Genomic DNA, 22,021 nt, shown 5'->3' on the forward strand with positions numbered 1-22,021 from the left:
CATTCCTTTGTAGATACTAGGTCTGAAGTGTGGCATTTTCCCTATGATGTGCCTAGGGCTTCCTTTATTTATACAGTAAGTCCCCTACATACAAACCTTCAAGTTGTGAACCTTCAAAGATACAAACGTGCATTCGCATGTCCAATCACATAAGTTAGTGCATGTGTCTGGCGTACATTGTCATACGCATGCATCCTCTACAAGTGGTTGTGCTTTTGTGTACTTTACTGTACAGGACTGAATAGAGTACAGTAGTACAGTATCTTTATTTCAAGCCCAGGATGTCTGGAAGTAAGCGTAAAAGCAGCAGTGATGTAGCTGGTACTATCGTACTTTTCAAGGTACTATACTGTAAGATTTAAAATGTTTTCCTTATTTTTTGTTTGTTTGTTTTTTATGTGTTATTTGTGTGAAAAGTCTTATAAACCTGTTACAGTACAGTACTATATAGCCGATTGTGTTAGTTGGGTACCTAAGCTAACTTTGTTGGGCTTTCAAACAAATTGGACTTAATGAACACGCTCTCAGAATGGAACTCGTTCATATGTAGGGGACTTACTGTATTTATCTTGCTTGGTACTCCAGAGTGCACTTCAGACCTGAGACCTCACATCTTTCTCCATGTCTGTCTGCAAACTCTCATTAAGTCTGACTTCTTTGCCATTTTCTCTATTTCTTCTTCTGCAACTCCTAGTACACAATTACCAGAGCCTCTCACGGCATTCTCCATGTGATTTCTCAGTTTTATCTTTGTCTCTCTCTGCTGCATTCTGGGGAAATTCCTCAATGCCAGGTTCCCATTCACCACCATTCTCTTCAACAGTGTTGCGAGTTTATCCAATCTGTTGAAATGTTTTGTTTTCCATTTCATGCAGATCCTTTTCCTATCCAGCTAGTTTTATTTCATTTCTTGCTGCTTGTGCTTAATCGATTTCTTCTTGATTTATGAGTGTCACTTCTGGTATTTTTGAGGTTCCTAAATGTGTCTACTTGAACTCTTTTCAGGCTATTCTATTGTTCCTTCCACTTGGATTCTGCTTACTATTTTGTGGGATGTCTCACTCAATGTCTCACTGAACGTTTTCATGAGTTTCGGAATTGGGGTTTTCAGGCTTATTTTGGCTGGCAGGGCTCCATCGCTGTCACTTTCTCTCTGTGTACACTTCTAGAAGTTGTGCAGTTCCCTCTACTTGGTCCCTTGGGGCCTCAGCCCAGAAGCATGTCTTACGTTGGCAGGGGGCTGGGGGATTCTGGATCCAGTTTCCAGCTCAGCCCACAGTCACAGGCCTGGTCAGCTTTCCCCAGATTCCTCAGCCTGCTGCAGGCCCGGGGTGGGATCAGGGCCTTGCAGGCAGGAGCAGCTGTTACACGTGGACTGTTGCACACAGAGGACCCACATCCTAGTCTCTGGCTCAGTCACACCACCGTGGAACGTTTCTCACACCAGGCCCCTAGGGCCATCCCTGACCCCCATCACAGAGATGACCTTGGGGTTGGATAACTGTCTCTAACCTCCATCTCCCACACTAGACTATGAGGGTCTTGAGGACAAGAGCTGGACCCCCATGCCTAGCACAGAGCCGCACATATGACAGATGCAAAAGGATAAAGGAAGCGCACAGACAAACAAATCCCTGGGGCTGGACAGCTTTGCCTCTGACTGCCCAAAAAGTGATGCTGCAAGTGCAATTTCAGGATCAAGCTAGAAAGAGGGACACACACCACACCCGCCCAGGCTGCCCCCACCACAGGGCCCCACCTTCATGAGAAGCTGGGCTGCAAGGGTGAGAGGAGAGGGCTGTCATCCCAGCCTGGACAGAAGCTCCAGGACCTTGGTCCTCCCCACCAACATGCCCTGAGCACCTTGAACTTGGCACCCAACCAGCTCTCCTTGGCTGCATCACACCAGGGCCCAGAGGAGCGACTTTTGACACACAACCCACACGGGGATGGCATCGGGCCCTGAGGGCTGCTGGCAGGTTGTGCCCTCAGCTAGTGGGGGCAGGACGCCCTCTGCAGGTGTGGGGTTGGGCTAGGGAAGGCAGGGAGGCCAGCAGCCACCTGGGGGCAGCTCACCTGGGAGAAGATAAGCACACGGTGCCCTTCGTCCCGCAGTTTCTTGAGCATCTTCTGCAGCAGCATGAGCTTCCCTGACGACTTGACCAGAGAGCTGCCATCATAGGAGCCATTGGGCAGGACAGGGGCCTCCTGTGGACACAGCAGAAGGTGGGGCATTGGGGGCTCCCCCCTCCTCTCTGACTCTGCACCAGAGGCCCCAGAGAGTGGACAAGGGCCCAACAGTGGGTGGAGCACCGAGCCCAAGCCCGGGTCAGGCCAGGCTCTGCAGGGCGTGTGGGCAGGTCACGCGGATGCTCCCAGCGCCGTGTCCCCCAGGCAGGGCTCAGACTTGCCGGCCCTGCCCTCCATCTCCCCCTGCTGGCACTCCACCAAGACCACAGGCATCAGTGGACGGAAGGATGACACAGAGTCTTGAGCCAAGCCGGCCGTCCCAGCAGGAATGTGGCCTGGCCTCTGCAGTCACTGCAGGGCACATCCAGGCAAGGCCAACCCGGCCCCCCCAGCTGGGCAGAACCTTAGCCCAAAGGCCTCTGCTGGGCCACCATGGTGAGATCAGCCTGGGGCTGGCTGAGTCTAGGTCACCCACAGTACGGCCTCCACGCCTAACTCTGCACTGGCCTCCTTGTTTGGGGGCAGGGATGGGGGAGGGGGAAGGTGTAAATTAGAACCAGAATAGCCGTGACCTCAGTGAGCACTGCTGTGCCGGGCTCTCTCCGAGGGCACTGACGTGGACTTCCTGGTCTGGTCCTCACCCTTTCAGGGGGCTGCTGTTATTGTCCCCATTTCGTAGAGGATAAACCTGGGGCCCCAAGAGGACCACTGACTGTCCCGAGACCACAGGACTGGAGCCGGGGGTCTGACTGGGGGTCCAGTCTCTCAGCCAGGGCTGCACATCAGATCACCTGGGGGCCCCACCCAGGCCTCCCCGACTGCCAGGTCAGCCCTCGGAATCCTGGCCTGGGGTCCCCTGACGCTGAGGCTGGAGGGGATTCTGTGGTGCCCCGATGCCCCCCATTACTTTATGGTCACGAGAAGGGGTCCAGAGAAGGAGAGGGCCTGGCTGAGCAGTGGACAGAGGTAGGTTTTCAGATACTTCTGGCACAGTGGGGACCCATATCACCTCCAAATCATTCTCAGGGAGGACTGGCAGCTGAGGGCCTGAGCACCTGCCCCAGCAGCCAGGGGCACCATGACGGCCACAGCTGCTTGCCACGAGGGCCACAGAAAACCCACCACAGCACAGCCACATGCACCTACCACGGCCTCAGGCCCCTTCCACGGCAGCCTCAGGCACTCACCATGGTGGTCAAGGGCACCTATCACGGCGGCCACAGTGGCAGCCATGGGGACCTACCACAGCGGCCACGGGGAAGAGGTAAGGGTGGTTGCAACACTTCTTCAGGTCCATCATGATGTTGAGCAGTGACACCTGGTTCCCGCCCCCCTTGGAGTTCAGCGCCTCGAAGTTCCGCGTGAGGATGAACTTGTAGTACTTCCTGCCAGAGGAAGAGGGAAAGGCAAGCTGGATACACCTGGCCACACCAGCCTCCGAGAGGGCACTCTGCTCTGCAGAGAACCTGGGGGCTGCTGCCCAAGTACCGGTTACAGAAAGACCAAGGGGAGCCCCGAGAGGTGAAGCCACAGGCCTGGCGCTGCCCAGCAAGTTGCTCGGGGACAGTGCAAGGACCCAGGCAGCCCCAACCCTGGTCACTGAAATCTAAGAGGCCCCAAGAAGGAAGTGTGTGCAAAAGGTGAGTTGAGGCCTGGGCGGGGCCGAAAGGCCCTCCCACCCACCCGGGGCAGCAGCCCAGGAAGGCCAGGTCAGGCTCTTCTGATCTAGAAGACAAGCCCAGGGGACACGGGGCAGGCTGCTCACTTCTGCATCTGGCTCAGTTCCACGCGGACAATCAGCTCGGTCTTGGCCGGCATGTTCTTGAATACATCAGCCTTGAGCCGCCTTAGCATGTGCGGCCCCAGAAGGTCATGCAGCTTCTTGATCTGGTCTTCCTTGGAGATGTCGGCAAACTCCTCCAGGAAGCCCTCCAGGTTGCTGCAAGAAAAAGCTGGGATGAGAGCCTGGAGCAGGCCAAAGCCCTCTGCAAAGGGAACCAGGACTGGGGTGGGGGAGCGGGCCAGCCAGCCCCTGGCCACCTGCCAGAGGGTCACAGGGCAGGCCTGTCACAGGGCAGGCTGGCTGGTGGGCCACGGAGCCCTGGCCCTGCCCTAGGTGTCCTTCCAGTCTCTGTCTAAGCCTGTGTCACCCCCACCCATCGCGGCTGTCTCAGCCACACAGGATGCCTTCCTGTCCTCAAAGCTGTCCTGGACATGCAGTCTCTAGGACTCTTAGCCATATCACAGATAAGGAGACTGAGGCTGATGGGTGCCCAAGGTTATACAGTCCAGCCTGCCCTCGAATCTACATCTCCTGATTCCAGAATCAGCATTCTCCACCCTGAATCCCCTGAGTAGGAAACTGAGGGGTCAGATGAAGACAAGAAGGCCGGGGCTCTGTCTTCACCCCCGTCTCCACCACCACCACCCCAGCCTTCTGCCTCCCATCGCTGCCCCCCATGTGGTCACTTCGATCTTTGTGGAGGGACAGGAATGGGCCCGGGGTGTGGGGAAGGGACAGGAGCCCAGGAGGACCCCCGGGGTCTTCAGGGGCAGAGCCGAGGAAAAACCGCAGGATTAGCAGCAGCGGATGTTTCCCAGGGGCTCGGCAAGGGTCAGCGCACTGCTAACACTCCCATGTTACTGGTGAGGAAACCGAGGTCCAGCGAGCAGCCCCAGAGCCGGGACGGGCACTGACCCCTCTTCCCTGGCTGCCCCCCACCCCACCTCCCCGGCCGGCCCCCCTGACTCACTTGAACCTCTCTGGAGTCAGGAAATTGAGGAGGTGGAAGAGCTCCTCCAGGTTGTTCTGAAGGGGGGTCCCCGTCAGCAGCAGCTTGTAATCGATCTTGTAGCTGTTCAAGACCCTAAAGAACTTGGGGAGGGGGGACAGGGGGCCTGTCAGAGGGCACCAGGCGGCCGGCCCATCCAGGAAGCACCGGAGCCAGCGGTCAGCACTTCCTACCTTGGACTGGTTGTTCTTGAGCCGGTGGGCCTCATCCACCACGAGGCAGGCCCACTCGATGGAGCCCAGGATGGCCTGGTCGATGGTGATGAGCTCGTAGGAGGTGAGCAGGACGTGGAATTTGATCTGCACTTCTTTCTGGAGGGGAAGGGAGGCGTTTGGGAGGAGAGCTGGGAGAGCAGCAGATCGAGGTCTCCAGAGACGAAGGGGCGAGGAGGAGTGCGGACAGGACCCCCAGAGAGCCCAGGGAGCCCTGGGACTGAGAGGAAGACACAGGCCACTGAGCGAAGGGGTCAGCTGAGGCCCAGAGCACCTTCCCCAAGAGAGCGGGGAAGGGCTGAGAGAGGCAGAGGGGAGCCTGTAGGCGGCACCTGGGTGTGCACCGGCCCTGCTCTTTTGAGCTAGACCTTGGTCAAGGTAATTAACCTCCCCAAGCCTCAGTCTCCTCACCTGTAAAAAGGGAGCAATACTGTCTATAGGAGGAATGCCACAAGAACTGAAAGGGCAAGTCTGTTCCTGGAAAAATTACACATAGTATGGAGAACGGTATGGAGATTCCTTAAAAAACTAAAAATAGAGCTACCATATGATCCAGCAATCCCGCTCCTGGGCATATATCCGAAGAAAACCATAACTCGAAAAGATACACACACCCCAATGTTCACTGCAGCACTATTTACAATAGCCAAGACATGGAAACAATGTAAGTTTCCATCAACAGAGGAATGGATAAAGAAGATGTGGTACATATATACAATAGAATATTACTCAGCCATAAAAAAGAATGAAACAATGCCATTTGCAGCAACATGGATAGACCTAGAAATTGTCATACCGAGTGAAGTAAGTCAGACAAAGACAAATATCATATGATATCGCTTATATGTGGAATCTAAAAAAATGGTACAAATGAACTTTTTTACAAGAGAGAAACAGAGTCACAGATGTAGAAAACAGACTTATGGTTACGGGGAAAAACAGGGGGAGGGATAAATTGGGAGATTGGGATTGACATATACACACTACTATATATGAAATAGATAACTAATAAGGACCTACTGTATGGCACAGGGAACTCTACTCAATACTCTGTAATGACCTATATGGGAAAAGAATCTAAAAAAGAATGGATATATGTATATGTATAACTGATTCACTTTACTGTACACCTGAAACTAAGACAACATTGTAAATCAACTATACTCCAATAAAATTTTTTAAAAATAATATAAAAACAAAAACAAACAAACAAACAAAATTACACATAGAATTGCCATGCGATCCAGCAATTCCAATTCTGGGTATAGACCCAGAAGAAGTCAAAGGAGGGATTTGAATGAATATTTCTGCACACCTATGTTCATAGCATTATTCACAAGAACCAAAAGGTAGAAACACTCAAGTGTCCATGGGCAGATGAATGGATAAACAAAAGGTGGTCTATTCACATGATGGAATGTTATCCAGTCTTAAAAAGGAAAGAAATCCTGACACATGCTACAACGTGCTGAGTGAAATGAGCCAGACACAAAAGGACAAATACTGTACGATTCCACTTACATGAAGTACCAAGAATAATCAAATTCAGAGACCAAAAGTAGGAGGTTGCCAGGGGCTGGTGGAAGTTAGTGTTTAATGGGGACAGAGTTTCAGTTTTACAAGATGAGGAGCTCTGGAGATGATGGGAGTGATGGCTGCACAACAGTATAAATGTACTTGATGTCCACAAACTGTACTTGTAAAAATGGTTAAGATGATAAACTTTAAGTTATGTGTATTTTCCCACAATTTTAAAAAATAAAATAAATTAAAAAGCTGAGTCAGCAAAGCACCCAGCCCATCGCAGGACCCCAGGGTGAGCTCAGAAGTTGTTTCTGTGACTGATAGGCCCACAGGCCCATCCCTCTGGAATCACTGAGTCATTCCCTCATTCAACAAATAGTTATTGAGAATTCCCTGGCGGTTCAGTAGTTAGGACTCAGCGCTTTCACTGCCATAGCCCAGGGTTCAATCTCTGGTCGGGGAACTAAGATTCCCACAAGCCGCGCGGCGCAGCCAAAAAAAACAAACCCACACAAATAGTTACTGAGCATCTCCTGGGGCTACGACTATCCCCAGACGATGGAGAAAGCCGAGGTGAGGAACCCTGGGGAGGCTGGAGGTGATCCGCCAGCCCCCAGCACTGCAGGTAGGGCGTGAGAGCGCCAAGACTGCCTGAGTGCCCCCGCGTGCCAGGCGCAGGAAGTACTGCTTTGTGTCCTCGATTCTCAGAGTGCAGCCTGAGAACCAGAAGCGTGCACATCATCCGGGACTCTGTCAGACCCCACCCCAGAGCTGCTGGATCAGAACCTGCCCTTCAACAAGACCCCTGCTGACCCGGGGGCACAGAGAGGCTAAGTGACTTGCCAGAGGTCACACAGCTGGTGGACTGGGTTGAATCGTGTCCCCTCAAGATCCAGGTCCACCCAAAACATCAGAATATGACCTTTTTTGGAGCTAGGGTCTCTGCAGTTGTAATTAGTTAAAATGAGGTCATCCTGGATTAGGGTGGGTGTCTTTATAAGAGAAGGAGACACAGACACACAGGGGAGACGGCCACCTGACAACAGAGGTGGAAACCCAAGTGATACAGCTGCAAACCAAGGAACGCCTGCAGCCACCAGATGCTGGAAGAGGCGCGGAAGGGTCCTCCCCCAGAGCTTCAGAGGGAGCAGGACCCTGCCGACAGCTGGATCTCGAACTCCTGGCCTCCAGGATGGTGAGACGATAAATTCTGCTGCTGTTTTCAGCCCCACCGCCACCCCGTTTATGGTTCTTTGCCCCAGGACATGGATACAGCAGGTAACTCTGCCTCAAGAGAAGCTCTGTGCCAGCCACTGCCTCCACCAGGGCCCAAGAGAAGAGACCCCAGATGGACTGCAGGGCCCCTGCGGCCCCCAGGGCAGACTGGGCGCCTGTGCAGGGTCCCCGGGGTGAGGAGTGCTCACCTTCATCCGGAACACCTTCTTCCCACTCCGAATGGCGTTGTCCTCAAACGAAAATTCGTTCTCCCGGATCACAGAGCGGCTCTCCTTGTCCCCCGTGTAGGTGACCACATAGAAGTCGGGCGCCCACATCTCAAACTCACGTTCCCAGTTGATGATGGTGGACAGGGGCGCACTGACCAGGTAGGGTCCCTTGGAGTGGCCCTGGGGAGGGAGACGGACGCGCTGAGGCTGCTGGCCCACAGCCAGCACCGGCTACCCCTCCCCAGCCGCCCAGCCTGGGCCTCAAACCTCCTTGTACAGGGAGTAGAGGAAGACGATGGTCTGCACTGTCTTGCCCAGACCCATCTCATCGGCCAGGATGGTGTCGGTGCCCTGGGCCCAGGAAAAGCGCAGCCAGTTAAGGCCCTCCAGCTGGTACGGGTGCAGTGTGCCGCCCGTGGAGTCGATGTACCACGGCTGCTTGTCAAACTTGACCGTGGGCTGCAAGGAGGCAGAGGTTCAGACGTACTCTGGATCCTGGGCCACCAGGGCCCACCCCCCAGGCCTTTGCACACGCAGTTCCTTATGACTGGAGTACTCTTCCCACTCCTCTCATCCCTGCTAACTTATTCATCCTTCAGGTCACAGCTGGAATGCCTCTTCCTCCAGGAAGTCCTCCCTGACTCCTGGCCTGGCTTAGGTGTTCCCACCAAGTCCTCCCTTGTCGACCCTATACTTCTCCTATCAGGGCAGTTTCCCAAGTGTTGGATTCTCTGACTTTAAGCTCAGCTTGCGGTCACCATACTGGTGACCTGTTCCTCTGAGTCCCATACAGTGACCAGGACACAGTGAGCACTTAGGCAACATTTGTTGGATGCATGCCCAGGGTGCCTGATCCCGAACATCACCTTTTATCCTGCAGCTCGGGGCCACCGCCCCCATGAAGTCCTCCTAATGTATCAGACCCATTCACCTTTCCCTGGCATCCCCCAGTCTCAAGCTGAACTCCCATTTCTGTGTGTACCCGCCATGGGCCCTTGGAAGATGAGCACTTCGTGAAACAGGGGGCAGAGCCTTGTTCCCCCAGGGCCAGCCCAGGGCCAGGTGCTAGCAGACACCCCAGAGAAGTTTGCTAAATGAATAATAGTCAACCTTCCACTCCCAGATGGGATCAAAGCTCCGGGGCAAGTTGTGGGTCTCCTCCCCGTGAACAGATAAGAATGGTGTGTAATTAGCAAATCAGCAGTTATGTTCCTGAGGTAAGAGACACACTTTTTGATTTAAGTGCTTGGAATTAGCTCAACGAAAGGAATGCAATTTCGTGAGCTGCGCTGAGTAGAGACTATCTGCTCCACAGTCTGTGCACTGGTGACCCACCCTTCAAATCGCTCTGTCCCCCAGGAGCTGCCGCTCTGCATGAGGCTGGGGGACCCAGACTCCAGGGTGTGAGCCCTCCCCTGCGGGGAAGGGCTGGGTCCTGTCACCCTTGTCCCTGACTGAGCTGCAGAGCCCCCTCCTGCGCAGGTGCGGCTCCGTGTGCATAGACCCACTGTACGAGTTCTCCAGAGACCTCCGGAGACCATACCCTCCTCCACGGCCAAGCCTAGGTGGAGGCCCTGGCAACCCCACCCCGGGGCCCCCTCCCCGCTCACATCCACAATGGGCGTGTCCGGGGGCTTCTCCTGTTTGTCATCCTTCAGCTTCTTGCCCTTCTTGACCAGCCTCTTGGGCAGCCTGGCGTCCTCCCCCAGCATCAGCTCCCTGGGAAGGAGCACGGGATGATGAGAGCAGAGCTCAGGCCTGTGGGGGGCGGGAGGCCCCGCCCAGGGGCCCCACCGTGGCCCACCTGTGGCCCCAGTAGGCCTGCTTCAGGTTGTCGTAGTAGGGGATGTCAATGTCGTCAATCTCCCAGGTGCACTGGTCGTAGGGCAGGTCTTTCCACTTGATCAGGTAATGCACATCCCCCTTTTTGTCGAAGCTGCAACACGGTAAACAGGTGGAGGAGGGCGGGTCACCCGGGCAAGAGTCCACGGAGGGCACCTCACAGGATGCAAAGCCTCTCACCCCCGCGGTCCCCTGGGAGCCCCAGCCAGGAGAGCAGCACCAGGCAGGGACTCCAGAGAGGTGAGGCAGCTTGGCCGAGGCCACACAGCTAGTGAGAGGGAGGGAGGAGGGCACGGGTCGAGTGGCAGAGCAGAGGGACATCTGGGAGGCCACGCTAATGGGGGAGCACAGAACCAGCGTCCTCCATCCTCGGTGGCCGTGAATCCCATTCAGTCATGAGGATTCTCCCGGAATTCTTGATTTCTGAGTCAGATGGTTCTCCCCTGACCACAGACCTTTGTTTTCTCGCTTAAAAACTCCCAAAGAGGGACTTCCCTGGCGGTCCAGTGGTTAAGACTCCGAGCTTCCACTGCAGGGGGCACGGGTTCCATCCCTGGTCGGGGAACTAAGATCCCGCATGCCACACGGAGTGGCCAAAAAAAAAAAAAGAAAAAACCTCCCAAGGACTGGAGGGGTGCCCATCCCGGTCTGGGGCCAATCCCTGCAAAGTAGAAACGAATGTAATTCTTGCAGGTGGGATGCCCTCTCCCAAAGACCCCCGGGGACACAGGGACCTGATGGCCCAGCCAGCAGCCCAGAGGGGTTGTTGCAGAGAAGCACCTTGCACTGCAGCTTGAATATGGCTCCTGGGAGGGTCCTGGGGCCTCCCACCCAACCTGAGTGCACTGGGCAACCGAGCCGGGGCAGCGCTGCAGGGCCGGGGGTGCCACGGCTAGCCTGGGGACCACGGACAGAGAGACCAATCCCCAGTCACCATGGAAACCGATGGATTTTTTTTTTTTTTCAATAAATGATTGGTTATTACTCAGACTCCATTCAGGTAATACAACTGGAGGAAATTCATCTACCCCGCTTTGAAGGCAGGGAGAAAACTTGCCACTTTTGTTTTGAACATGCAATTTAACAAAGGTAAAAAAATTGTGGATCAGTTCAACGGGGGGCTCAGGTCACAGTGAGGGCTGGGGATGGGAAGAGGAGGCATTTCATAGTCAAGGGGGTACTTTTTCAAATTCCCCTGGCCCATCTTCCTGACGGCCATGCTAGCAGGCGCTGGCACACTCCTTGAACCCCCACGGCAGCCCTGTGGGGTGGGTACTCTCATTATCCCATTTCACATGAGAAACACAGAAGCACAGAGCCCGGAAAATGGGAGCCAGGGTTGAAATCCGAGTGACAGGATCAGGTTCTTAAACTCTACTCTACCCTGTCCAGCTGGAGGGATCCCAAGTCCCCCCGAGACAGAGCCTCCATGGGCCCCACCCTGAGCCCACCTGTCAGCCACCGCCGGTTCTCAAGCGCCTGAGCTCAAGAATGAGCAAGGGGGACTTCCCTAGTGGAACAGTGGTTAAGAATCCGCCTGCCAACACAGGGGACACAGGTTCGAGCCCTGGTCCGGGAAGATCCCACCTGCCGCGGAGCAACTAAGCCCGTGCGCCACAACTACTGAGCCCGTGTGCCACAACTACTGAAGCCCGCGCACCTAGAGCCCGTGCTCTGCAACAAGAGAAGCCACCGCAATGAGAAGCCCGCGCACCACAACGAAGAGCAGCCCCTGCTCACAGCAACTAGAGAAAGCCCACGCGCAACAACAAAGATCCCATGCAGCCAACAATAAATAAAATTAATCAATTAATTAATTAAAAAAAAAAAACGAATGAGCAAGAGCTCCCACCTCCCCACCAAACCAAAGCCAAACTCTCGGAGTCCGGGGGGGCCCCTGCCTTGGTCTCTGCGTCTGGCCTCTGCAGCCTCTGACCACTGTCACCTGGGCAATTTCACACTGCTCAACAAAGAGCTGTTGCAGGGGCAATGGGGTTTGGAACAGTGGCTAAGAAAGCAAGTCCTGCTGTCAGAAAAGCATGGGTTCCAATCCCAGCACCCCTGTCTCTTGGCTGTGTGACTCTGGGCAAGTGACTTAACCGTACTGGCATCCATAAACACGAAGGCGGAAATAAAACGCCTACCTCTCGGTAGATGGCGCTCGGTGGTGTTAGCCGTGTTATAAAGGAGCAGCAAGCATGTACTCAGCCCACAGCTCAGGCCCACCCTGGTCCCCAGGACCTTCCGGCAGGTATCAAGCACTGACGTCAGCAGACACCCAGGAGCACAAGGGTCCCGACCCCCCAAGTGTCCCATCTACAACTTCCGCTGGCCGTTCGTCAAGTTGCCCCTTTAGACATATGACTTGGGAGCTGCTCTCCTACCACGAGAGTGACATGCGTGCACATGCAAGTGTAAACATGCGTGCATCCATGTACCCAGGTGCATGAGGACCCCTCCAGCTGGACAGTCAAATCGCCGACAGTGGGGCCCCTTCCCCTACCACACCCACACGTGGTCCTGAGCCCATTTAGCAGGCTGAAGGGGCCGGCGTGTCCCAGACCTGCAGGCACCCACCTCCAGCGAGGCTCAGGGCCCCACCCGCCGAGCACACACCTGTGGTTCAGGATGCGGTGGATCACCATCCACTCGGGCTTGATGCCATAGCGGTAGAAGCGCTCCTCCATCTTGGCGTAGAGGGGGTCCTTGTTCTTCCTCTTCTCGCTCTTGCCATCCTCGTCGCCAGAGCCGTAGTCAAAGGGCGGTGGCTCGTCCATGTCATTCTTTCTTTGGTAGTTGCGATACATCACCGTGTGGTAGAGCTCCAGCTGCTCGCGAAGGGGACAGAGGTTACAGGAGGGACATGGGCGTGACCCCCCATGTCCCCCAACCCAGCTCCCCCAGCCCCCAGCCTGGGTCCCAAGCAGGACAGTCCTCACCTTCCGCCTCCCCCTCCCCAACTCCCAACAATGCCCCTCACTCAGGGAGCTGGCCAGGGCGTTTAGGTCCTGAGCACAGCCGCACCTGCCCAGGTGCCTCACCTGTAGCTCCTTCACCCAGGAGCAGTGCCAGTAGGAGAGCCCAGCCCACTTGACAAAGAACTCTCTCTCCGGGATGCCCTCTAGGGGTTTGGGTGGTGGAACGCCAGGCTCTACGTCGGACCCCGGCAGTCCCACCATGAAGGGGGCTGGGGGCTCTGTCCACCTCCAATGCAGGATCCGCTGGACTTTGCCCTTCAGCGGGGGACACTGTGGACAGAGATGGGTTCCCAAGTTCAGGGCTTAGCTGCAGGGCCCCACCCCGAGGCTCCCTCCAACAAGCTGTACTGCTCCAAGTCAGACAGCACCACGGTGACTCCAAGACACCACTCTGTCCTCAGGAGACCACCCATGCCGTGCACGCTGATGAGGCGATACAGGTCTGCACACACACGCGTGCACACACACATACACACGCATAACGGAAGCCCATATGCACACAGGTAACCGAGGGCTGGCACAGCACAGCCCAGGATCCAGAGGGTGGGGGACCCAGCACTGGGGGTGGGCTGGGGACAACTCGGAGCATGGTGGCCTTCAAACGCCTACAGTGAATGGGGGGGAGGGACGGAGAGTGCTCTCCTCTCCCCGCAGAACCTGAGGCCCCAGCCCCAGAGGCCTCCTACCCTCTCGCCACCCCCAGCCCTGGGACAAGAGCCAGGTCCAGGCTGAGTCTGAGTGGACAGTTCAGCCTTGTGTGGCCTTGGGCAAGTCACTTTACTTCTCTGAGCCTCAGTTTTCTCATCTAAAAATGGGAATAACAAAAGGCCTGGTACTGGAAAACTCAGTAAGCATTAGAGGGATGCCCAGTAAACGGTGGCTATGGTGGGCGGTGGTGGGTTTATCACCACCGCTCTTCTCTTCCCAGAGCGGCTGTTTCCAGAAAGTGTGAAGGGGATGGCGAAGCAGAGCTGGCCTGGGTGAGGCGGTGGGCGGGACTCGGGGCGGATGGGAGGGGCTTGACTGAGCCCCGGCGGGGACGGGGGAGGGGGCGGGGGCGGGTACTCGTGGGGCGTGTCCTGGATGGGAAGGGGCGGGTAGAGGCCTTGGTAGGCGGAGAGCCAGGCGGGGCCTTCGTAGGTGAGGCCTGGAGCAGCATGGCGATGGGCGTGGTGGGCGTGGCCTGGGCCGGCGGAGGCGGGGCCTTGGTGGACAGGGCCTGCTGGGGCGGGGCCTCGGTGGGTGTGACCTTTGTGCGCAGAGCCTTGCCGGGGGAGGGGCCTGGTCATGATGGGCGGGGCCTTGCCGGGGGTGGGGCGTTCGGCGCGGGCCGGCGTAACACTCACAGTACAGCGCGGGCAGAGCCATTCACCGTTTGGGATCTCGGGCAGCGGCGGGTTGAGGCAGTGCAGGTGGTAGGAGGAGGGGCAGGCGTCGCAGCAGAGCAGCTCGCCGCCGTCCTTGCACACGCGGCAGAACTCCATGTGGTCGTCCTCCTCCTCCTCGCAGCCGCCCTCCTCCTCGTCGTCGTCGTCGTCCTTCGGCTCCCACTGGATCCCCTCCTTCTCCTGGAGGGGGGGAGTCCAGGTGGAGGCACCCTGGACCAGGACCCCCCCCCTCCACCAGGGAGCGACTCCCTCCCTCCCACTCGCACTTCCCCATGTTCTGCCCCAGAAGACCGTGCAGGAGTCCGGAAGCCAGGCACAGACAAAATCCCCGCCCCGGCGCGCGTCTGCCAAGGGCTTACACAGTGGGGACAGCTCCACTTGCCCTCGGGAGCTTTCTCCAGCTCTGGGTCCAGGCAGACGAGGTGGTAGGCCCTCGGGCAGGTGTCGCACAGGATGATCTCCCCACCCTGCTGGCACACCTCACAGTAGTCCTGGTGGTCCGTCTCATAGCCGTCACCGTCATCAACTGGGGAGGGGGCAGAGGCAGTCATGGAGGGCCTTGTTCCCACTCCCAGTGCACAAGCAATCTCCACGCCAGGCTGCCCTGGCACATACTAGGCACTCGATAGATGCTGGATGGTGGATGGACAGACAGGGTCAACAGGATGACTGAAAGAGCAAAGGGGTGAAGAGATGGATAAAAGGAAAGAAGGAAGGGAAGGAGGGAGGAGGAAGGAAAGAAGAAAGATGGGTGAATGCACAGAAAGATGAATGGCAAGGGAGGGAGGGAACGAGGATGGAGAGAGGGAACGAGGATAGAGAGAGGGAACGAGGATGGGTAGGGGAATGGGGGTGAGGGGATACATGGGTAGAGGGTGGATGAGGTTAAGAAGCAACTCCTTCTCCTGTGCCCCCCTCTGCCAGTGCAAATGCCCTGGGGTGGCTCACATCACGGGTCCCTAACGTATGCAGACTCACTTGGACAGGACCCCCTCTCCTAACCACAGAGGCCAGGGAGGCACAGGGGAGCTGCCTGCTGAGGCCTGAGGGTGCCCTTCTCCGCTCCCCGAGGGGGCTCTGCATGCCCACATCCACTGTGGTGGCCACGGGAACCCTGCAGACAGGAGTCTTACTTCTCTTCTTCTGGCGCCTCCTCTTGCTCTTCCTCCCCAGCAGGGCAGAACACTCAGAGCGCACGGAGGAGCTGTGGATGCTGGCGCTGTCGAAGTCCGACTCCTCCCGCTCCTCCTCCTCGCTCTGTGGGTGCAGGGGAGGGCCCTGTGAGCCCAGAGCCAGCCCTGGGGGCTCATCTCCAGGCTTCGCAGGCCTGGGGCAGGGGTGGGGCAGGGCACAGTGGAGGCTCCAGAGGCACAGTGCTGTCTATCTCTGGTTCATCTCATCCCTCCACCCAGCTAGAAAACCCTCAGCCCACCGGTCCAGCATGATGGCCTTCCACCCTCCCCAAGCCCTGCTCTCCAGCCCTCAAACCCTCCCCACACTCTCCACCTCCAGAACTCTCCCAGGCCCTGCCCTCCACCCTGCCAAACTCCTACACATCCCTCAAGGGGAAGCCCTAAGGACACCTCCCCCAAGGAGCCTTCCCAGATCTCTCCCTAATGAGACCTGTTGCACAGCCTTGTGCCAGGTCCGACGTGTCCCATCTGCCTGTCATTGGCTCTCTCCCAGTGCACATGCCCAAACCCTTCCAGACTGTGAGTAGCTCCAGAGCAGGAGCCACCGTGGTGGAGCAGAGGACCTAGCACATTAGTATGTGCTCAAAAGCTAAGCTGAGCTGGACCACCAGCTCCGGGCTGGACCATGCCTGCTGCCCCGTGCTCCCCTCCACAGCAGCTAAACTTGAGACCCTTCACTTGCCCCTACGAAGGAACAAAGAGATGGCTTCCATCTCTGCTGTCAGGTGAGGCAAACAGGTGCCCTGTAGGGGCAGGAGTGGGGTGAATGCCTCCACCCCCGGAGAAAGAGGGCTCAAAGGCTCAGACACGGACTTAGGGTCATTCCAAACCTGGTGACAGAGCTGGCCCTGGAAGGGCTCCAGCCCAGCCCTATCCTGCCTACATGCCACCTTCCTGGGGCCTGCCCTCCCAGCACATCTGGGCGTCCAGGCGCCCCCCAGGACTCTCCCGCCTGCTGCCCAGATGGAGAGGCAGCTGGGGCGGAAGGAGCCGGGACTGAGCCCCCAGCTCAGCAAGGTGGGCAGGAGAGCTACCCACCCAGAGTCCAAGCTACAGGGGCCCTTGGAAGGATCCAGGCTGAGCCCCTCACCAGTCAGGTGGAGAAACAGGCCCAGCAGGCCTGAATGTAGAATGGGAGAGTCCGGGGTGGGGGCAGGGGGATGGTGTGTACAAGACCTGCCCCCTGCCTGGTTCAGGAGAATAAACTGATAGCCCTGCTTTCCACGTCACCCAGCCTTTGTATGTTACGCACACACACACACACGCACACGCACACACACTCACACTCACCGAGGAGCCTTTCTTCCTCTTGCTGCCAACCCCTCCGAAGCGGAACTTGAGCCCGGCCACCTTTCTCCCTTTGCCCTTTTTCTTCACATCCTTGGAGCCTTTGATCTTCTTCCTCACTCCAGGCCCTGAAAAGCACGGGTGGAATAACCAGCGCCCGCCACGGCTCACTCACTCACCGCCGTGCTTTCACTCGGCCTCATGAGAACCCGCTTTAAGGAAAGGATGGTTTCTGCCGTTGCCCCTTCTCAGGTGAGAAGACTGAGGCTCAGAAAGGGGACGTCCTCGCTAAAGTTGCACAGCAGAAGGGGAAGCCAGAGAGTAACCGTGGCCCAGTCCCTGCTCTGGCCGCTGTGCTGCCATCTTGGGAACAGCCCTGTCCCAGCCCTCTCCCCGAAAGCAGCTGTCCCCAGTGGAGCCCCCAGCCCCCAGGGCCACTTAGGGCACACCCACCCACCTGCGGACCATACCTAGGCCCTGGAGGGATGTGCTAGGGCAGGAAGCCAGCCTCCAGGTTGCCTGCCATACCCCACACCGGCACCACTCAAGACCGCCCCCACCTCTGCCCATCATCCCCAGGAAATGCTGGCTCCCAGGTGGCCAGCAGGGGTGAGGTTGTTTTTATGGAACTGGTCACAGGACAATTAGTCACCTGGGGAGTAATGACCCCCCAGCAGCCTCTCCCACCAGGCCGAGCAGGGAAAGTGGGGGCCTGAAGGCAGGTGGCCTCGCCCCAGGCCCTCCGCCACCCACATCACACACACAGAGCTGGGTCTGGGAGCCCAGCTGCAACCTCAGCGGCGCCACGGAAAATCTATTTCAATTTTTCAGGCTCTGACTAGGCAGCTCAGGGAATCGATAGCTCAGCAGCTGGAGCCCGAGAGGAAATGAGAAAGAAGGCTGGCTGGGCAGACAGCAAGGGAGTTGAGCGGGAGCAGTCTCTAAAGCCCGCGGTCACTCACCCACCGGGGCCCCTGTGGGACCTGGTAAAGGGAGGCATCATCCCAGAAACCAAAGCTCCTTAGGGCGGAAACAAGGGGTCCCCAGTGTCCACTCTGCCCCCCCATCAAAATCCAGGTCAGGGGACTTCCTTGGTGGCGCAGTGGTTAAGAATCCGCCTGCCAATGCAGGGGACACGGCTTCGAGCCCTGGTCCGGGAAGATCCCACGTGCCACGGAGCCACTAAAGCTGTGCGCCACAGCTACTGAGCCTGCGCTCTAGAGCCCACGCGCCACAACTACTGAGCCCGCGTGCCACAACAACTGAAGCCCGCGCACCTAGAGCCCGTGCTCCACAACAAGAGAAGCCACTGCAACGAGAAGCCCGCACACCGCAACAAAGAGTAGCCCCCGCTCGCCGCAACTGGGGAAAGCACGCACGCAGCAAGGAAGACCCAACGCAGCCAAAAATAAAAAAGTACACTTGGGAATTCCCTGGTTGTCCAGTGGTTAGGACTCCATACTCTCACTGTACACTGCTCCCACTCTGGACTGTAGGGCCTGGGGGCCCTCTGCCAGCAGGACTGGGTGCAGCCTTACCCTTGCCCTCCTTGGTCTTGGCCTTGCGGACGGGCACAGGCTGGGGTGCCTGCTGGGGGCTGATGGCCAGCGGAGGCGCGATGGTGACTGTCTCCACGGCCGCGGCCACTGCCGCTGCAGCTGCCGCCGCCGAGCTGCCCTTAAAGGGGTTGTTGGCGCTGAACTCCCGCCACTTGGCGCCCAGGACGGTCATCATTTTGGACATGGGGATCTTCGGGTTCTTCTTGGCGATGAGTGGCCTGTGTGGGGGGAGAGGCAGGAGGGTGAGGACAGCCCCATGGAGGGGATGAGACCCCCATGTGACCCCCCGCAGGGCCCACCCTTCTTCTCCCAGGTCCCACACCTGGGATATGCAGCAAACTGGGAAAACCGGGCAGAAAGGAGGGCAGGGAAGAGGATCAAGACAGAGACAGTAGTCCACCCCCAAGGCTCCTGATTCCCTGTTTACGTGGCGGGTGATCTTCTAATTGGGTTTTCAGACCCTGTAAGACCCGAGGGGCCGGAGGCAGGGGCCTACAGCAGCAGGACCCTGGGGGGCCAGTCCCATTTCTTTTAGAGCTGAGTGTGGCCACGGGGGCTTAAGACCCCTGGGAATGACTGGGGTCGCCATCCCTGGGGGTAGGACCAGCGAGGGAAAGCAGGACCACCTGTTGAGATGAAAAGGGTCCTGCCCCTCCTGCCAGCTCTGCCCAGGGTCAAGGTCAGCCTGGCAGCCCACCCCAGGAGCCCGGGGCCCTGTCCCTCTGGCCGCCCCCCTTGGTGCCCCCGGGGGAGGCAGGCCTCGAGGGCAGTCTCCGTGGGTGCCCAGCCATGGTGGCCCCGAGGCCCACCTGAGGAACTGGCTGAAGGCCTTGTAGTTGGTCAGCGTGTGATAGTCGGCCTCCGAGAACAGGTAATCCACGTCGTCCAGGCCCCACTCGGCCATGAGCTGCCCCGAGGACTTGGGTTCCTACAGACACACGGGCCGGAGGTGGAATGAGAGGTGGGGGTCCCTCTACCCTGCACCCCCCACCAGGGCCCCACCCAGGGTGCCTCGGAAAAGCAGGGGGATTATGTCAGCAACTTAACAAAAGCAGTTCTCACCCACTACTGAAAACATCCTACAGCATCTCAGGCCGCCAGCCCCTTGATCAGTGGGAATGGCCCAGATGCCAGCTCATGATGGGGTGCGGGCCACACGCCTGGGGGGTTAATGTGGGGGTTTGGAGGGAAGCCAGGGCAGGAATAATAACAGGGCTCACTCTGTCCGCCCCAGGAAATCACCTAGTACAGTCACACTTGGACCTCGTGAAAGGACAGGCCACTGCGGGTTCTGGGACCAGCAAGGTGTGCCCTGGTCAGGGCAGTGGCCCAGCTCGGGGCAGAGCCCAGAGAGGGTCCCTCGGCTCCTGCTTCACTCTCCAGATGGGGCACTGAAGCCCAGGGAGGTGCGCGAGTTCCCAAGGGCACACAGACAGCCAGCCCAGGCGTCAGGTCACAAAAGCAGACCCCGGATGGCTGGGAAGGGAGGGGTGGGCGGTGGTGCTGGCTATGAGATTGGAACCTGCTGGACAGATGCAGGCTCTAGTCCTGGCTCTGCCACATACTAGCAGTGAGAGTGACAAGCTACTTCACCTCTCTATGCCTCAGTTTCCCCATCTGTAAAATGGGGATAACAGCGCCTGCCTCACGGGAGGGAGGGAGTTAGCACAGGTACTTGGAACAGGGCCCTCACCCCAATTTCCCATTTGCTCCAGGCAGCCCTGAGCTGCGCCAGCCCCACCCACTGATCCATTCCACCAATCAGCACATGCCATCCCAGGCCACAGTCACTGATCCAGGTGGGCACGTGACTCAACCGGTCCAGGCAGGGGCACCTCTGGTTCTCCTGTGTGGACAGCTAGGACACAAGCCAGCTTTCCCTCCTGCTGGATGGGGCAGGGGGTGTCCATGAAGCCCTGCACTCCTGCTACACACATTCCCAGCCACGAGGGTGCCTGGCCTGAACCCAAAGCTGACCCTCCAAAGGCAAAGAAACAGGGCCTTGGATGACACCACTGGGTCCCCCTAGCTGGAAGCCCCCTTGCCTCTCAACTCTTAGGGCTGCTGATCCAACAGACCCCTTTTACCGCCTAAGCCCCTCAGAGTTGGGCTGTCTGCTCCAGCAAGGGAAGGCCACCCGGGCAGAACACACGGCCTCCCTCGGCCCCAAGGGACCCGCTTCCCGGCCTCCTGTTCTCTGTGGCAGTTCAGAGGTGCTCCCACGTGGGACCCCCTCCCTCGGCCAACCTGCTCCTGACACACAGCCAGTCCTGGAGGTTCCCACCACGAAGCAGAGCAGCAAGTGAGCGATGACATTATTACAGGACGACCCTGAATCACTCCTGTAAGTTCATCTTCCAAATCTGTCAGCTTCTCAGCCGTCATCAGTCACAGGTGACTCATAACACACCTGCCAACTAATGAGCTCCCTCTGGGTGTCGGGACACCGCCGGCACTTCCCAACTTCAGTCGTTGATAGTCACCACCTCTGCCTCACCCAGCAGCCACTGTACTAACATTTACGGAGCACTTATCTTCAAATCCACGGCCAGCCCAAACTGAGCCTCGTCAAAGATCGAAGGCAACAGGAGGTTCCCGGGTGAGGTGCTGTCATCTGTCATCTGCCGCTGCCCGACCCAGAGACCCAGGACCCAGAGACCCAGAGCCCGTCTGCCGTCCTACCCTCGGCCCCTCCCCCCACCCCCGTGGAGCCCCCGCAAGGAGCGGCCTTGACATTCCAGGGGCCACATCATGCCCCACATTCACCGGGAAGAGGCTGTTTCCCAGGGGAGAGCTGCAGGCCCATCGATATAGCTTCCCTGACTCTCGCTCCCTGGGACACTCTCCTGGGTGCCCACGTGGGATGAATTTCGGAACACGTGCTAACTAAGGCCCCCTTCCACCATAAGTGGAGCTGTCCAGCCACTTCTTCTTAGCAAAAGCTCCATTTGTTTTATTTTCCCAGACTGCTCCGACCAAGAGGTTCCTGACACCAAACTTGAGTTCAGACCATCGCTCTCCTCAGAAGCAGCTGACCACTCAAGTTGGGCAAGACAGCAGACAGTACATCAGCAAGAGGCCGCACGACTTCTTCCCCAAACTCCTAAATGTCATCCACTGTTATTTCTAATGTGTCTCCGAGACTTGTGGCTACAGTCTTTCTCACCAAGTTGTGTCCAACCTTCACGCGCGTGCACTCACACCCACAGACCCATCCGCCCCGACGACCCTTCGTGGGAAAGGATGCTCTGGCCCTTTTCCCACAGGGGCTCCCGGGTCAGAAGGCAGGGAGCTGACAGCAGGAGGCTCAGCCCGCCCAAGCAGGTGTCCCCCAGCCCGGCCTCAGGGTTACCTTGAGGCATCCGTCATCGTTGTCGTCCTCGTCGTCATCTTTCTTTTTTCGCTTGGCTTTTTTCTCCTTCTTGTCCTTGAGTTTTTTCTTCTTCTTTTTATTTGGGGAGTAGTCACTGCCCTCACTGTCCGACTTCTCTTCCAGATCCTCTTCATCTTCCGGCAGCTCATCATTGCTCCCCTGGAAGAGAAAGGTCGACGGTGAGGACAACAGGGGCCCAAAGAAAATGCAGAGTCCCAGGCAGAGGGGCTGCCCTGAG

The 22,021-nt window shown here is 57.6% G+C and overlaps 1 protein-coding gene across 3 annotated transcripts in view; it reads right to left on the reverse strand.

The window, feature by feature from the left end:
* Positions 1 to 22,021, reverse strand: part of CHD5 (chromodomain helicase DNA binding protein 5) — a 63,129-nt gene that overhangs the window by 23,247 nt on the left and 17,861 nt on the right. For 2 of the 3 annotated variants that reach the window (XM_036831479.1, XM_036831471.1), the window contains exons 3-20: positions 21,763 to 21,942; positions 19,220 to 19,338; positions 18,390 to 18,628; positions 16,855 to 16,979; positions 15,505 to 15,628; positions 14,731 to 14,897; positions 14,330 to 14,551; positions 13,047 to 13,253; positions 12,622 to 12,833; positions 9,968 to 10,099; positions 9,774 to 9,882; positions 8,431 to 8,622; positions 8,143 to 8,343; positions 5,156 to 5,293; positions 4,944 to 5,065; positions 3,956 to 4,129; positions 3,434 to 3,575; positions 2,077 to 2,208 (exon numbers count right to left, since the gene is read on the reverse strand). In XM_036831479.1, coding sequence (XP_036687374.1) covers positions 2,077 to 2,208; positions 3,434 to 3,575; positions 3,956 to 4,129; positions 4,944 to 5,065; positions 5,156 to 5,293; positions 8,143 to 8,343; positions 8,431 to 8,622; positions 9,774 to 9,882; positions 9,968 to 10,099; positions 12,622 to 12,833; positions 13,047 to 13,253; positions 14,330 to 14,551; positions 14,731 to 14,897; positions 15,505 to 15,628; positions 16,855 to 16,979; positions 18,390 to 18,628; positions 19,220 to 19,338; positions 21,763 to 21,942 — 2,937 coding nt within the window. The remainder of the gene's footprint in view (positions 1 to 2,076; positions 2,209 to 3,433; positions 3,576 to 3,955; positions 4,130 to 4,943; positions 5,066 to 5,155; positions 5,294 to 8,142; positions 8,344 to 8,430; positions 8,623 to 9,773; positions 9,883 to 9,967; positions 10,100 to 12,621; positions 12,834 to 13,046; positions 13,254 to 14,329; positions 14,552 to 14,730; positions 14,898 to 15,504; positions 15,629 to 16,854; positions 16,980 to 18,389; positions 18,629 to 19,219; positions 19,339 to 21,762; positions 21,943 to 22,021) is intronic. The other variant, XM_036831487.1, reaches the window with a different exon arrangement.

This window comes from Balaenoptera musculus, chromosome 1 (genome assembly GCF_009873245.2).
Source record: "Balaenoptera musculus isolate JJ_BM4_2016_0621 chromosome 1, mBalMus1.pri.v3, whole genome shotgun sequence".
Lineage (NCBI taxonomy): Eukaryota > Metazoa > Chordata > Mammalia > Artiodactyla > Balaenopteridae > Balaenoptera > Balaenoptera musculus.